At 35.5% G+C, this 14005-nt stretch overlaps 6 protein-coding genes across 6 annotated transcripts in view; 3 read left to right on the top strand and 3 right to left on the bottom strand.

Moving 5' to 3' along the window:
* Positions 2338–2954, top strand: LOC104737596 (protein NIM1-INTERACTING 1-like). The gene has a single exon (XM_010457809.2). It carries the CDS (start codon positions 2443–2445, stop codon positions 2890–2892), a length of 450 nt encoding a protein of 149 aa, XP_010456111.1. The 5' UTR covers positions 2338–2442; the 3' UTR covers positions 2893–2954.
* Positions 2850–3935, bottom strand: LOC104737597. The gene is made up of 3 exons (XM_010457810.2): positions 3771–3935; positions 3545–3619; positions 2850–3167 (listed from the first exon to the last, which is right to left on the bottom strand). The coding sequence occupies exons 1-3, from the start codon at positions 3900–3902 to the stop codon at positions 3006–3008; spliced, it is 369 nt and encodes a 122-aa protein (XP_010456112.1). The 5' UTR covers positions 3903–3935; the 3' UTR covers positions 2850–3005.
* On the top strand, positions 4087–5942 carry LOC104737595 (nitrogen regulatory protein P-II homolog). Its single transcript, XM_010457807.2, has 8 exons — positions 4087–4353; positions 4450–4495; positions 4639–4666; positions 5053–5140; positions 5234–5301; positions 5385–5454; positions 5555–5590; positions 5682–5942. Exons 1-8 carry the CDS (start codon positions 4167–4169, stop codon positions 5735–5737), a joined length of 579 nt encoding a protein of 192 aa, XP_010456109.1. The 5' UTR covers positions 4087–4166; the 3' UTR covers positions 5738–5942.
* LOC104737593 lies at positions 9750–10973 on the top strand. The gene is made up of 5 exons (XM_010457804.2): positions 9750–10068; positions 10134–10252; positions 10349–10537; positions 10613–10664; positions 10744–10973. The coding sequence occupies exons 1-5, from the start codon at positions 9790–9792 to the stop codon at positions 10861–10863; spliced, it is 759 nt and encodes a 252-aa protein (XP_010456106.1). The 5' UTR covers positions 9750–9789; the 3' UTR covers positions 10864–10973.
* LOC104737594 (nifU-like protein 1, chloroplastic) lies at positions 10706–12256 on the bottom strand. Its single transcript, XM_010457805.2, has 3 exons — positions 11884–12256; positions 11187–11323; positions 10706–11103 (listed from the first exon to the last, which is right to left on the bottom strand). The coding sequence occupies exons 1-3, from the start codon at positions 12254–12256 to the stop codon at positions 10915–10917; spliced, it is 699 nt and encodes a 232-aa protein (XP_010456107.1). The 3' UTR covers positions 10706–10914.
* The window catches only part of LOC104737590 (probable glycerol-3-phosphate acyltransferase 3), a 4620-nt gene continuing 3953 nt past the window's right edge, over positions 13339–14005 (bottom strand). The window contains exon 4 of the mRNA XM_019234404.1: positions 13339–13843. Within this exon, the coding sequence (XP_019089949.1) occupies positions 13532–13843 (312 nt within the window). The 3' untranslated portion in view covers positions 13339–13531. The remainder of the gene's footprint in view (positions 13844–14005) is intronic.

The raw sequence follows: 14005 nt of genomic DNA, 5'->3' as shown, positions 1-14005 counted from the left end.
GGGGGGGGGGGGGGGGGGGGAGGAGAAGAAAGGATAAGCTTTTATTTTTCTCAGTTTGTTAACTTGCATCGTATAAGTATATATACGTTTGTAATTGTACTATTCGTTACGTGTATAGTTCAGCTGCTAAATCGCTTGCTCACGTGCGTTAGAGTTCTATGGTTCGATCCTTGAGTTTTTGAAATTTATTTTACTTCAGTTTTTTTCTTAAAACAATAAAACAACAGTCGTTTAAGGGTCTAAAGTGGCATCGAGTCATCATATATTAATGGAACAGTAACACCGTTACTCAATTTGATGATTTTGGCTTGATTTCGATAGTTATGTGGAAAATTCAAATTTTCGTTAAGTTAATGTAGTTTTAGGCACACTCCAAAGATCTGTGTATTAATACGATAAAACAACTAAGTTCACGGGGGGAATTAGCCATTTTCCCTAATAATATATTACACTAGATGAGGATCCGCCCGATGTGCGGGTTTATAGTTTTCTAAATTAAATTAAATTTAACAAAAATATATTAAAATTTGTTGTATGTTATTTATTTTATAATATACTGATTTATATCCACTTATAAATATTTTATGTATGTTACTACTAAAATTATATTGTTTTTACACCTAAATATACTCTATGTTACAAATAATTCTTTATCACCACCTAGAAAATGTCTATATAAACACATTAAGCCAACTATTTTACTTTCACTTCTGCATATTTTTTTAATTACTAAACTTGTTGGCTCAAAAAACATTTTGAATAAAAAATCTATTACATAATATACTAATCAATGATATATCATCACAATAATATATGATCGCCATAGAAAAAACCTCGGCTCCGCCATCATCCCTTATAGAGAGAACCTTGCGTTCAACCTCCTCCACCATGGAGAGAACGTTGTCTCCGCCTTTCTCCCTTGGGAAGATAGCATTGCGTCCAACCTCCTCCACCTTCCTCTCTTAGGTAAATAACCTTGTGTTCAACCTTCTCCACTATAAATAAAACCTCGGCTCTGCCCTTTTCCTTTGTGGAGATAAAATGTTCTCGTCTTTTTACTATCTCAAAATGGCTTGCCACGACAACCAATGAAAGTAAAAACCTTTTTCTAACGTCATAAAATCTTTTGATAGTAACTACTGTTAAATTTTCGAATGTATTCGTGGAAATGTCTTTGACATACCATGATGTAGCATCTGTCTCTGTAACGCCTCAACTGCCACCTTACTTAGTGAGCCCATATCCATTCTCAGTCCATGGGCCCATCTTCCTAAGTGGGCCCTACATCTATTCCCGACTCGTAGACCCACCCATATTCGATGGTCGGTTTGTTACATCTGGGAGGCTTTTAAAACTTGTTTACCAACCTTACAAATCAACAAATGATATTTTTCTGTGTTTTGTCTTCACTCTCACAGTTCCGACAATCACTTCCAGGAAGGTCACCCATCATGAAGTTCTCTCAAGACCTTTGACCAAAAAAATAAGTGCATTTTGGTGACGTATGTGGCCAAATCAATTCTTTTAAACATTTTCGCAAACCAGGGTGTGAGAGTCTTTGAGCTCATATGGATCTATCAACAATGATTTATGTTTTTTTCAATCTATCTATCTATGTTTGTTGTACGCTTGTGTTTGATTAACCTATTTTATTTATTCATTAGGTTGATGAGCTTGTACTCGTTATTTTCCTTTGAGATTGAATGAATAATGTTAACAATTATGTTTGTGAAAAAAAAGGATTTATGACCAACCAATCAAGGTTAATAAATTAGAAAAAAATTAATTTGGCATACTTAAAGAAACAATAGAAAATTATAAGCATGGTAATATATGAATCCCAAATATAAAATGAAAATATAAACTAAATTTAAAAAATCTAAAAATACTACACTAAATTTGAAAATACAGTATTAGGAAAAAAAAGATGCATATATCAATATTTTTTTGGTCAACATATTAATCTTACTTATTCCCAACTGAAAAAAAGAAAGTACGAGAAAATTTTGGTTTAAAAAAATATGGAAAATTTACTTTCCCATTAAAAAAAAATCCCAATTAAACAAAGCTTTAAAAAGATTGTATTATTTTTAATAAATTCTGTAATTTTTGATAATTATCTTTTTACATTATTAATTTATTTTAAAACAAAATATTTTATTTTTGTTGTAATCAAATTCTTTCTATTAAATGTTAACTTTTACCCATGTTAAAATTTTAAATTAATAACTTAACAGATGTCAAAATCTTCTTAATAGGCCTCGTGACTAACTTTCAAAACCCAACTTTATATAATAAAATTATCATCTCACAACAAACATTTCTCCTCGAAACCCTTAAAAATTCCCCCAAATAAAAATAAAAAGAAACAAAAACCAAATCTTTCTTCTCTTCTTCTTCTTCTTCCTCTTTACCATACTCTTCCTCCTTCCCCACATTATCATGGCGATAATGAACAAAGAAGAGAAAAAGACAGAGAACAAGAGGATCAACGAGATCGATGACTCACACGAAAACGAAGAGTTGGAGAACAAGAAGATGGATATGTTCTTTAGTCTGATCAAAAACTATCGAGAGGCCAAGAAACGAAGACGACAAGAGTTAACTCAAGATTCCGGCGACGTTGCTTCGATTCCGGCCAAGAGATCCGACTCCGGCATTGTTCCTGTTTTTCGTCCCGAAGATTTCTCTCACTGTGTTGATTTAAACTTAAAGCCATCATCGAATTCGATTATCCCTACCAACAAGAATCAAGAACTGGACAAGGAAGAAGAAGAACAAGCAGAACAAGACCAAGAAGAAGAAGCAGAGAAGGAGATAAGAGAAGATAATGGTTTGGATCTTAATGATGGTTTATTAGATAATGGTTTAGATCTTAATCTTGCATTGTAATAGTAATACACTCTGTTTCTGGTTCTGTTTTCGTGAATAAGAAACAAATACTTTCTTAGTTACTTGATTATTAAAAGCGACATTGCAATTACACACATTAAATCAGTGGATCATCAAGTCAAGAAGCTGCAGGTGAAATTGCCATTGATGAATGTTAACTTCTCAGCTTTGACGACAGAATCTAAAGGAAGAGGAACGAAGGTTTTGTCTGGACCATAGAAGTGAGGGAAGCTATTCACTTCATCCACAGCTTCATAGATCAATCCATCTCCAAGCTGCAAAACAAACACATAAACCAAAAAAAAAAACATGTCAATCTCTTATGTTACATGCGATTCCACAGTCTTAAGACTATGGTTCTCTTACAAAAAAAGTAGTAACTCTAGCATGAACCACACATAAACAACTCTAGGATCAATCAACATCACAAAGTACACTAATAGAAGGGAGGCTCAAGAAGTATCTTGCTTTCATCTCAAACCCACTATTGTTAATTGGTCATCTTACTTAAATGTGGAGCTAATCACACAATAAACAAACGTTTGACAAGATCAACCACTCACCAAACTAGAGGATCCCTAATACCAAAATATTTATAATCCCCAAATGTTTCAAAATTAAAGGATAAAGAGTCAACATCAAATAAACAAACCTTCTTAGGATCGACTTGAAGAAGGTAAAGATCCTCTTTAACATTCAAGAAAAAGTTCTTCAATGTCGATTGTACCTAGAAACCACAGAAGCAATCTCATCACTAAAAGCAGCCAAAATCAAATCTACATAAAAAAGTAATGATTTTTCACAAGTTCAAAGCTAAATCTCAATGTTTCGTAAACACCCATATGGAAAAAGTCGAGATCTTTAATTGAGAAAGAGACCTGATCGAGCTTGCTGAGATGAAAACAACCAGTAGACTTATCGAGCTCTCCACCAAGAGATGATCCATTCTTCTTAAACTCTTCCCATTCTTGATCCGTACTGATTCTGTATATGTAATCTTCCCCAGCCATTTGTTTCACACCTCACCCGTGAAATCGAAAAATCCCAACTTTAAAAAGCAGACGAGAGAGACTCGATCAGAGCCAATTCACTAAACCGGTGTAAACCGGGTATTAATTTCAGTACTAAACCGGAAATATCAGCTAAACCGACTCGTCGTCAACTTCGAAGTTACTTCCATTAATTATACTGCCTCCTCCTCCTTCGCTTTCGATTTCAGTTGGTAAGGAGAAAAACAAACTCTCGAAAAGTTGTGTAAAACTAACAAAACAATCATGGCGGCGACAATGGCGAAACCCATCTCGATAACTTCACTCGGTTTCTATTCTGATCGAAAGAACATTGCTTTCTCTGATTGCATTTCGATTTGTTCTGGATTCAGACATTCTCGCCTCGATTTGGTCACAAGATCACCGAGCAACACTCGTGTTTTACCTGTCGTTAGAGCTGAAGGATCTTCTGGTAAGCCAACAATGATGTGGTTGTTTCTGATCTTTCTTTTGATCAATTGGGTTTATATTTTGAGTGTGTTCATAGCATTTTTCTTATCTTTGTTAGATTATGTTCCAGACTCAAAATTTTACAAGGTTGAAGCTATTGTCAGGTAAAGCTTTATAATTTTCACTGGTTCCATTTGTTTTGTTGTACCAATCATTGGTATGTGACAATGTTGTTTGTGTTTCTAAGTGGAGACCTAACTGATTTCTTCATTTTTGAAATGTATGAATGTTGTTGGGATATTAAAAGGCCATGGAGAATTCAGCAGGTTTCATCTGTAAGATCTTCCTTGTCCTCTCTCAGTTTTGATATGTGAAAAGATTTGAACTTTGCTACTTACTCGAGGTTTTCATTATTAGTTGTTATACAAGAAGAGTCTATAGTCTTTGAAATTTGGATTTTGAATACTATAAAAACGGAAGTTTGGGAAATAAGTTAAGAGTATAAGTTCTTTATCTATGCATGGGAAGATCAAATTCTGTTAGTGAACTCAATAGGATTGGTCAAACTGTGAATTCGAGTTGAAGGATTTAGTGTTGTTACTGTTATTGTATATACTTGTTACTTTCATTAACATACAGATGAGTATTGTACTTGTGAAAAATCCAACTAAATCTTGAGTTTCTCTGTTTCGTGAATATATATATGGAAAAAAATATCAAGGCTTTATTGAAAATCGGGATTAGAGGTGTTACTGTCTCTGATGTTCGAGGGTTCGGTGCACAAGGTGGTTCCACCGAGAGACATGGTGGTAAGACCTCGCATTCAAGAATTGGTTTTGATGATTCTTCTTATTGTCAAAATGTGTTCATGACTTTTCTATACACATGGGTTGCATTTACAGGCTCTGAGTTCTCGGAAGACAACTTTGTTGCTAAAGTTAAAATGGAAATCGTTGTTAAGAAAGACCAAGTACGTATATGCTTTTAAAAAATCAAAACTTTTTAAGTGAAATTCGAGTTTGAACCATTACTTCTTTTTTTTTCTTGTTGCAGGTGGAATCTGTAATCAACACAATAATTGATGGAGCCAGGACAGGAGAGATTGGTGATGGCAAGATTTTCGGTAACTATACTCTTTTTTCACAATCAGATTTATGTTTCATACCTCAAAATGCAACATGAATTTACTCAGATTGTGATGGTCTTTTGTTGGTTATCTACAGTTTTGCCTGTGTCAGATGTCATAAGAGTTCGGACAGGTAAAAAACTTTAAAAGTCTTTTTCTTTTTGTAAGGCACAAATCTCTTGGCTTGCCTTAAAATATGTCTGTATATTGGCAAAACATTTCAGGTGAGCGTGGGGAGAAAGCAGAGAAGATGACTGGTGATATGCTTTCACCATCGTAGGAACAAACCAAGCTCAAGAATGGTTTTTGTCATTTCGGTCTCTAGATCTTGTTTCTGCGAATAATAATGAATGGAGTCTGTGTTTGGTTTTCTGTTGAATCGATCAAGATGTGTTTTAGCTGTACATGAATTATGCAGAAAACATCTGTCCTGGTTCTCAGACATCGAATTCTGTTCTTAATAAAAATTGAAGTCCCTGTTTTTATTTTGGCTATCTGAAACCACAATGCTTTGAAGACGCCATTGGCCGAGACTTGGTTTACTTATCTCTGTCAACGCATGGCCCTGAAACAGATTAAAGTCTACAACGCTTTGAACATGTTCATGTAATGCACATTGACATTATGTTATGGGAATCAATTTAAATGTCTATCATGGTTATAGTTTGCTCTTTAAATTATGTCAATCTTGGTACTTAGTACTGTAGTGTATAAGTATCTAAATTAGTTAGAATATATATGTATTTGTGTATATTAGGAAACCAAGTTAGTTAGGTTTAGCATTCTCCTCTCTATATAAACATATTGAAACTTACATATGTTTAGATAATGCTAGTCTCATGCTCTCTATATAAACATATTGAAACTTGCATATTCCTAGATTATAGAGAGCATGAGACTAGCATTATCTAGCAAGTAAGGAAATCATTAAATTCACCATTAGTAAAGAAAATGATTAGAGGTAGACTTACGAGTAAGGTCTTTAGTATCATCATCAAGCCTTTTGGTGTTGAGAGATACAAAAAACGTAAATCACTACATACATCTAACGGTTGTTCATACATTTCCATCACATCCACAAAACAGCAACCAATCTCATTCATCCACACACATTAGAGAATCTGAATACATGGATTTCAAAAAAAAAAAGTCTATGTATAAGTGCAACTCTAGACAGGAAAAGCTATACAAGGTTTGATAGACTTTTTTTGTTCGTTTCAATGGGTTTTGTTGACAAGGTTTTTAATGAGGTCTAAGTAACACTTTCAAGCCTCCTTTTATCAGCTCATTTCGTGGTCTAAGGCCCATTACTTTGTTTTGACCCATTTTCTATTTACTTTGTTCAAACTTTACATTTATTGCTTTTATAATTTCCAAGACTCTTTGCACGAGTGTGGACTTGAGCATGCTTTTGCATGTTTTTTTTTTCTCCCCTCTTCTTCTTCGTCCTCCCTCTCCTATAGAATCCCCATGTAGTTTTTTTGTTTAAACCATCAAACATTTTAATCAAAAACTTTTGTTTTACTTGTTTGATCTGAGAAGTGTGTAATATCTTCCCAACTTGTTTACTTCTTAGCGTGTCATATATAAGGTTTAATCAAGCCAGTAGTCTAAGAGATTTCATCTCTCTTGGAATTACAATTCATTCCCCCTTCATTCTGATGCATCCACTTTCTTCTTCATCTATCAATTCCACTGCATCGCCAAAGTTCCATCTTTTGTTCATCATCTTTCCGTCCTTTTGAACTTCAAATCCAGCAAAGTGTGTCTTGGGCATAGATTCACGGCCATGAGTCTATCATGTGATATCAAAGCCCACATGATAGATTCATGGACGAGGATCTATGCCCAAGAAACACTTTGCTAGTTTTGAAGTTGGAAAGGACGGAATGATGATGTACAAGGATGGAACTTCGGCGATGCATCGAAATTAATAGATGAACAGGATAAAAGTGAAAGTGGATGCAGCAGACCGAAAAGGGGGGGGATTAATTGTACTTCCAAGAGAGGTGAAAATCTTTTAGATTATTGGCTTGAATAACTTCGATATGACATACTAAAAGATAAACAAGTTGAGAAGATATTACACACTCCTCAGATCAAACAAGTAAAAAGAGAAATTTTTGATTAATTTTTTTTGATGATTTGCAAAAAAACCACAAAGGGATTATATAGGAGAGGGAGGACGAAGGAGAAGAGGGGAGAGAAGAAAAACATGCAAGAGCATGCACAAGTCCACACTCATGCAAGCTCATGCAAAGAGTTTTGGAAATTACAAAAGCAATAAATGTAAAGTTTAAACAAAAGAGATAGAAAATAGGTCAAGGGAAAGAATGGGCTTTCGACCACGAAATGGGCTGAAAAAGGGAGGCTTGAAAGTGTTACTAGACCTTACTAAAAACTTTGTCAAGAAAACCCATTAGCACAAAACTTGATAATGGAAAAAGAGTGCACACTTATCCCTTTACCAAACACCTTGAGCTATGATAATCATAAATGTGGTTTGAGTCATGTATTCTTGCTTCTTGTCCATTTCCCTAAGTAGTCCATTGATTCCTTGATTGAACCTCTTGGATCTTTATCTTGTTAGAGGACCTGCCATAATGATCAATTCTTCCTCCTATGCTTCCTCTGGTACAAGTTGTTCCTCGGCTTTGTGTGGTTCTTGTGGTTGGGTTGGGCTGGCTATGATCTCATCACGGTGGCGGCGAGATCTATGATCGTGTGATCAAACACGAGCTATAGTACATATGGTCATCAATCGAGCTTGACGGGGATGTAAGAGATCGGTTAAGAGAGATTATTAGAAGAGCAAAGCAGAGCTTTCTCAAGAAGAACAGAGATCGGCGACGTGTTGATACAGTTAGTTTTTTTTTGGGTTTTTGAATAAAAAAAGGAAATTTACATCTTCTATGTTAATATTATAGAAAAAAATAACTCAAACAAAAATATAAAAGAATGGAAATTTAAAAAGTTACCGTTACAGTTACTCGTTACAAAAACCATATAATTGTTGTGAGTGAGGAAAAGAAGACGTATACAATATCAACAAATGATGTGCATGTGTATAACGTTATGCGTTTATCATTATTTTGTGTGGAGTCCACCGTCACTATGCACCCATAGTAACTTACTTTTTTACTTCTCTATATAAACGATCAAATTTGATCGTTGTAAAACACTAATATATTATCAATTACAAAGAAGTTATAGCTCTTTCTCTCTCCGTCTCTCTTTTATTCAATATCCCGATCCTTGGCGGGTATAAATTTTTCACTAGTATTTATATTTTTATTCATCATAAAATCAAGCATTTTTTATAATAATAATTATAAAATAGTGTATATATATTTATTTTTTTACTGCCTAACAATTTTATTTGATGGGACTTGCGTCGTTTGTTTCTTTGCAGTGGCAATGAAGACAAAAAAAAGTATTAGAGCAATGTTTTAACACTTCTTTACACATGCATATATTTTTCACAATCCAATCGAGTTGAAAACAAAATAACCGCACAAACATTTAAAAATTGAGCGTTGGCTTAATTAAGAGAGACATGCAGATAGTTTGGTCCAATCCAAGCGATTATACACATTAAACACCTAAATCTTGTCAAAGATCGAAGACCCTTGTGTACACGATCTTTTTTTTTTTTTGTTAACTCAAGGGTAATCTTAAGCCCACATAAGCCCAGACTAATCCCCTGGAGAAAGGGCAACCCATGGGTAGGCCCCCTTCCAAATATTCAAATGGATCGAAAGCAAGGCCCATGTGGAATTTGGCTCTAAGACAAGCTATGTGAAGATTGGCTCCTGTACAGAGAAAGAAGGTATAACAAAATAAACTAATTATTGGAGTTAGGTTACAAGGGAGAGAGATTTTGTTATATCCTTGTGTATACGATCTTGTTATTGGAAAATTGAGCTTTAACAAAATAAACCAAACTCCAATAACAATATTTGTTTTGCAAAAAGCACATCAACGGTGAGCCCAAATTTCTTTGGAGTTTGGTTTATTTTGTTAAAACTCAATCAGTTCTCCACATGGAGGAGGCTCACAGAGAACTGATTCAACATTTTATCGAAGACAAAAATTGCTATCACTGATCATGAGATTATTCTTTTTTAGCAAGTATGTTGTGTAACTTGTATGTATGATTCTTTTTAGTTTTTACTATGAAATCAAATTTATTGTAATATCGGTTTAGTTTTGGTTATGTTTCGGTTTGAGTAATTTCATTTCGGTTAAGAGTCAGTTCAATTCTGTTTGATTTTTATACCCTTTCTTCAAACAAGTCCTCCCAATTTTTTTTTGTACGGATGAGATTGGAAGATGTCTGTCTTAGCGATATCTTCTCCTTCAACTACTCTTATTAGACCACTAAAACGCAACGGGCTAAACCGGTCACCGGTTCGAAAAATCCTCTGCTTCAGCCAGAGGAGGCAGAGCAGAACCGGTACCGGAAAATCTTGGATCGTCCCTGTAAGTCTCTCGCTTTTTGGGTCAGGCTTCGTCTTGGGTCCTCTTCTCGATGGTCTCCATTCACGTGTCGATCTCGTGGTTTACCAAAACGGAGCTTTCCAAATCGGTCCTCTTCATACAAACATCTGGGTAAGGTCAAAACCCCACAACTTGAAAATTCTTGAATGTCTTTGATCATGTATTGTTTTTTTCAGGTACCGTTCTTGCTTGGCTTATTTTACTGTACAGTAGGTTTACTACAACTCGTATTGGATGAGAGAACCTCTATAAATCCTCCACGTGGCAATCTAGACAAAACCGTAATTTCCCTCTTGTAAGTATGTAGTATTCTTGTTGTTGTATAGTATTCTTGTTGTGTATATGAGGACAGTGGAAGTAAAACTCTATATGGTTTTGGTGAATGAAACAGAGCACTGGTGTTGTTCTTAGAGTTAAGTGCTGAAATGTACAAAGCTGGAGTTTCAGACAACATAGAAGCTTACATTCTATTTGCCCTAGCAGAGTTTCTTTGGTTCTCTTTGGATAGAACTTGGATTGGCTTCACCATTGCCACTCTCCTTGGTATCGCCTGTCCCTTGGCCGAAATCCCCATCATGCAGTAAGTAAACCCGCGATTCAATCCCTTCACAACAGAATTAAGTCTAACAGATTGACATAACCTGCATATAAACAGATACTTCCATCTGTGGTATTATCCAGAAGCAAACATAGAGATCTTTGGCCAGGTAAAAACAGTTTATACAGCAGACATTTTTAAACAAAAACATACATGAATACTCTGTTTTGTTTTGTTTTCTGGTTAAGGGATTGGTAACTTGGACAACAACTTGCTACTTTGTCTACACACCGTTCTTGATCAACTTGGCAAGATGGCTCAAGACAGTTATGGAGACAACGACTACTACTGATGTGGACATTAGCTAAAACAAAGAGCAATAATGATTTTACATAATACAGTGGCATTCTTCATGCTCTCTAGCTTGTAAAGGTTACATTAGTTATGTCCTTGAACTTTTCTTTAATCGCTGCTTGTATTCCCATTCCAATCGACTCTGGTCCAACATATTTAACAACGCAGTCCTCGCCTTCAACTGATAAAACTTCAACACTTCCGCCATAGTTCTTGATCGCTGGCCTCAGTATATCAAGATGAGCATTCACTGCCTGCAACCCAAAACCAGTCAAAGGCAACCACAGAAGAAGGAGATATTAACGTTGGCTAAGTTCTTAAAAGGAGCCTCACTCACCTCAACGGTTAACTGCTTTACTTCTTCATCAAAAACTTGGCGAATATCTTTCAAAGCATCTCCAAACTTTTCCTTGAGTACTCTCTCTATTCCCATTGTCATGGTTGTTGAAGAACTTGGACAGCTAGTACATGCTCCTAAACATACGACATAATTCCACAATCAACAGTATCTCAATTACATAACATGTGAACACGATTGAACAATACAAGGACAAAAAAAAAACTACAAATTCCCCTAAACTACGAAACAAACATGTACAACGTAAAAAGGATACCAACTTTTGTCATAATTGATTATCAATACTGTCACTACATTCACATGACAGCTGCTAATTTTGAGTGCTACTATTTCAAACCAAGAATCCAAAAAATACAAAAAAAAGGCTATGGCGCAGTCATGTTGGAAACAAACACATCTGTGATATGAAAGTAGAAGCTACATGAGTGAGTCCTTCTTTGTTGATTATTACCTTTCTCTACAAAAGATTCACTAATCTTACCAAATTTGTAAGTCACTAATCCAAGCTCGACTCCAGAGTACTATAGAGAATCTAAATTCAAAAAAAAAATCTAAAGGCTGAACAGAATCCAACAACTCAAACTCCAAAAAAGTTTCAATCTTCAGCAAAAACCTAACTCCAAAATCTGAACTTTTGTAGATGAAATCGAAAAATTAAAATACAGTAAAAACAAACCTTGGAGTTTTAGAGAAACAACACCATCTTCAACGGAGACAACGTCAACGTCACCACCATCGGAGATCAAGAACGGCCTAACATCCTCTAGCACCAAATCAACATTTTGAGGCGTCAATTCAAAAGTCTGAGCCGAATACAAACCTGGAGAAGATACACCAGATGCTAAAGGCGATATCTTTTCTCCTTGGCTCGAACCACTTATTGCAAATCGCCGCAAAAACGCCGTTCTAGAGATGCATCTGGGTCTGTTATCAGCAAACCCAATTCTCTGGTTTTGATCGGAGATTACAGGAAACCCAATCCTCGATGAAGATGATGAAACCAGAATTTTGAAGCTTCCGCTTATGGAAGTCGCCAGAGAAGAAGCCATCGTCCTTCAGATATTTTTGATATGATCTTTAAACAACCACCGAAAAAAATCAGTAACACAACGGAACGGAGAAGAATCGCTAAATTGCGAAATGGTCCTTTATTTTAAGGAGATCTTTAATTAAAGGACCATATCAGAAAATGAATAGGGTGGACCAAGAAATGGGCCGATCGACATAAATTAAGACCCAGTGGCCAGTCCATTTAAACGAGGGAAGACACGTGTCGATTATCTATTAGTGTTAGTTTGACTTTGTGTCTATACGTTGGACCAATCACAAGAGATAAGAAGCTTCGTAAAACTTCCCAATTTCCAACACAGTTGCTATAAAAATGCGATAGTGACGGCCAACACACCACCCCACCCACCACAGACATATCTTATCAAATTCCATATGGGGACTCACACAAATGATTTCTGCTGTACAAAATTTGTTTCTTCTTTCTCTGAGGAAATGAAATACGTACACAACATATGATTATTAGACCGCCTAGCTATAGAAAGTTTAAATTGACTTTAAAAAGGCTATACAATTTACTATGTCACTTTAAGTTTTTATAATGCAAGTTTCGATTGACTTGAGTTTTTATTTTTTGGTTTTTCTAGTTAACTTCACATGCTCACATGGTGTTTAGACCACCTAGCTAGAGAACCTATAGTAGATGTAAAGCGAATAACTTTACGTTTTGATGTATAGAGAAACTATTTGACCAGTACGAATATGCCGTATTAATAATATAAGGTGCGTAATTAGATTAGATTAAATAAACTTTCAGCATGATAAAGAATAATAAATATGAAACTATTGCTTGCTACGTACACTTATAAACCAACCAGCCATTATATGTGAAAGGCCATATATACATGATTTACAATAACTTTGGTTACATTATTTGGCCTAGACGACCGTTAAAACATTTATGATGCATGTGCCAACCAAAACATAACAAAATTTAATAACATCTTTCAACTTGTCCGAAATAATAGTGTATAAGATGATTTCTGAATCATTTGTAATAGTATTTTTTTTGGACATTATTGTTTCTCTTAATTATGTATGCACTAGAACTGCAAAGGCAAAATTGTCTGACAAAGATTTTGGATATGATATGTATAAAACATAAAGATATGTTTACATTACCAATAAAAACAAAACGAAAAGAAAAAGATATATATAGCTACATGTACGTAGACATTATTAATATAAACAATTGAAATAATCGATTGGTTTACTTTTTACACCGAAACTCACTCACTCAAAATCCTAAAACAAATTTAGTTTTTCTTAACTACTCCATTATTACCGGCCAAGATCAAATACTTGTCCTTTCTAGTGAGTTTGGTGCACTCGAAATCCAACGCCTTCCCAATCTCACTCTGAACATGATTAGCCACCTCAAACTTCGACTTCCCATCAGGATCTTGACACGTGGCACTAGAGACAGGGTCGAGAAACTCGACGTTGTAGGTAGGATAAGGATCCATGAGGAAGAAAAGCGGGTCAAAGGCCTTGAAACCACTTGCCGTCGTACCATAGAAGAAGGTCACGTGTACCGTCACAGCCACGGGAACGATGACGTCACTAACCTCGGTGAACAAAGGACTAAACCTAAGCATGTAAGGTTCTCTACAAGTGGTTCCTTCAGGACAAACCACGAGATCTCCTTCCGTCAACAATGTCTCCATCGCTTGACCGTCGCTCACCCGATCGCGGTTCAGTCTAACGGTCTTGATCGGTGCCAAAATCTC

The sequence above is a fragment of the Camelina sativa genome, chromosome 13 (assembly GCF_000633955.1).
Source record: "Camelina sativa cultivar DH55 chromosome 13, Cs, whole genome shotgun sequence".
Lineage (NCBI taxonomy): Eukaryota > Viridiplantae > Streptophyta > Magnoliopsida > Brassicales > Brassicaceae > Camelina > Camelina sativa.
Note: the sequence above shows the minus strand (reverse complement) of the source record. Positions and strands in the feature narration are given on the sequence as shown.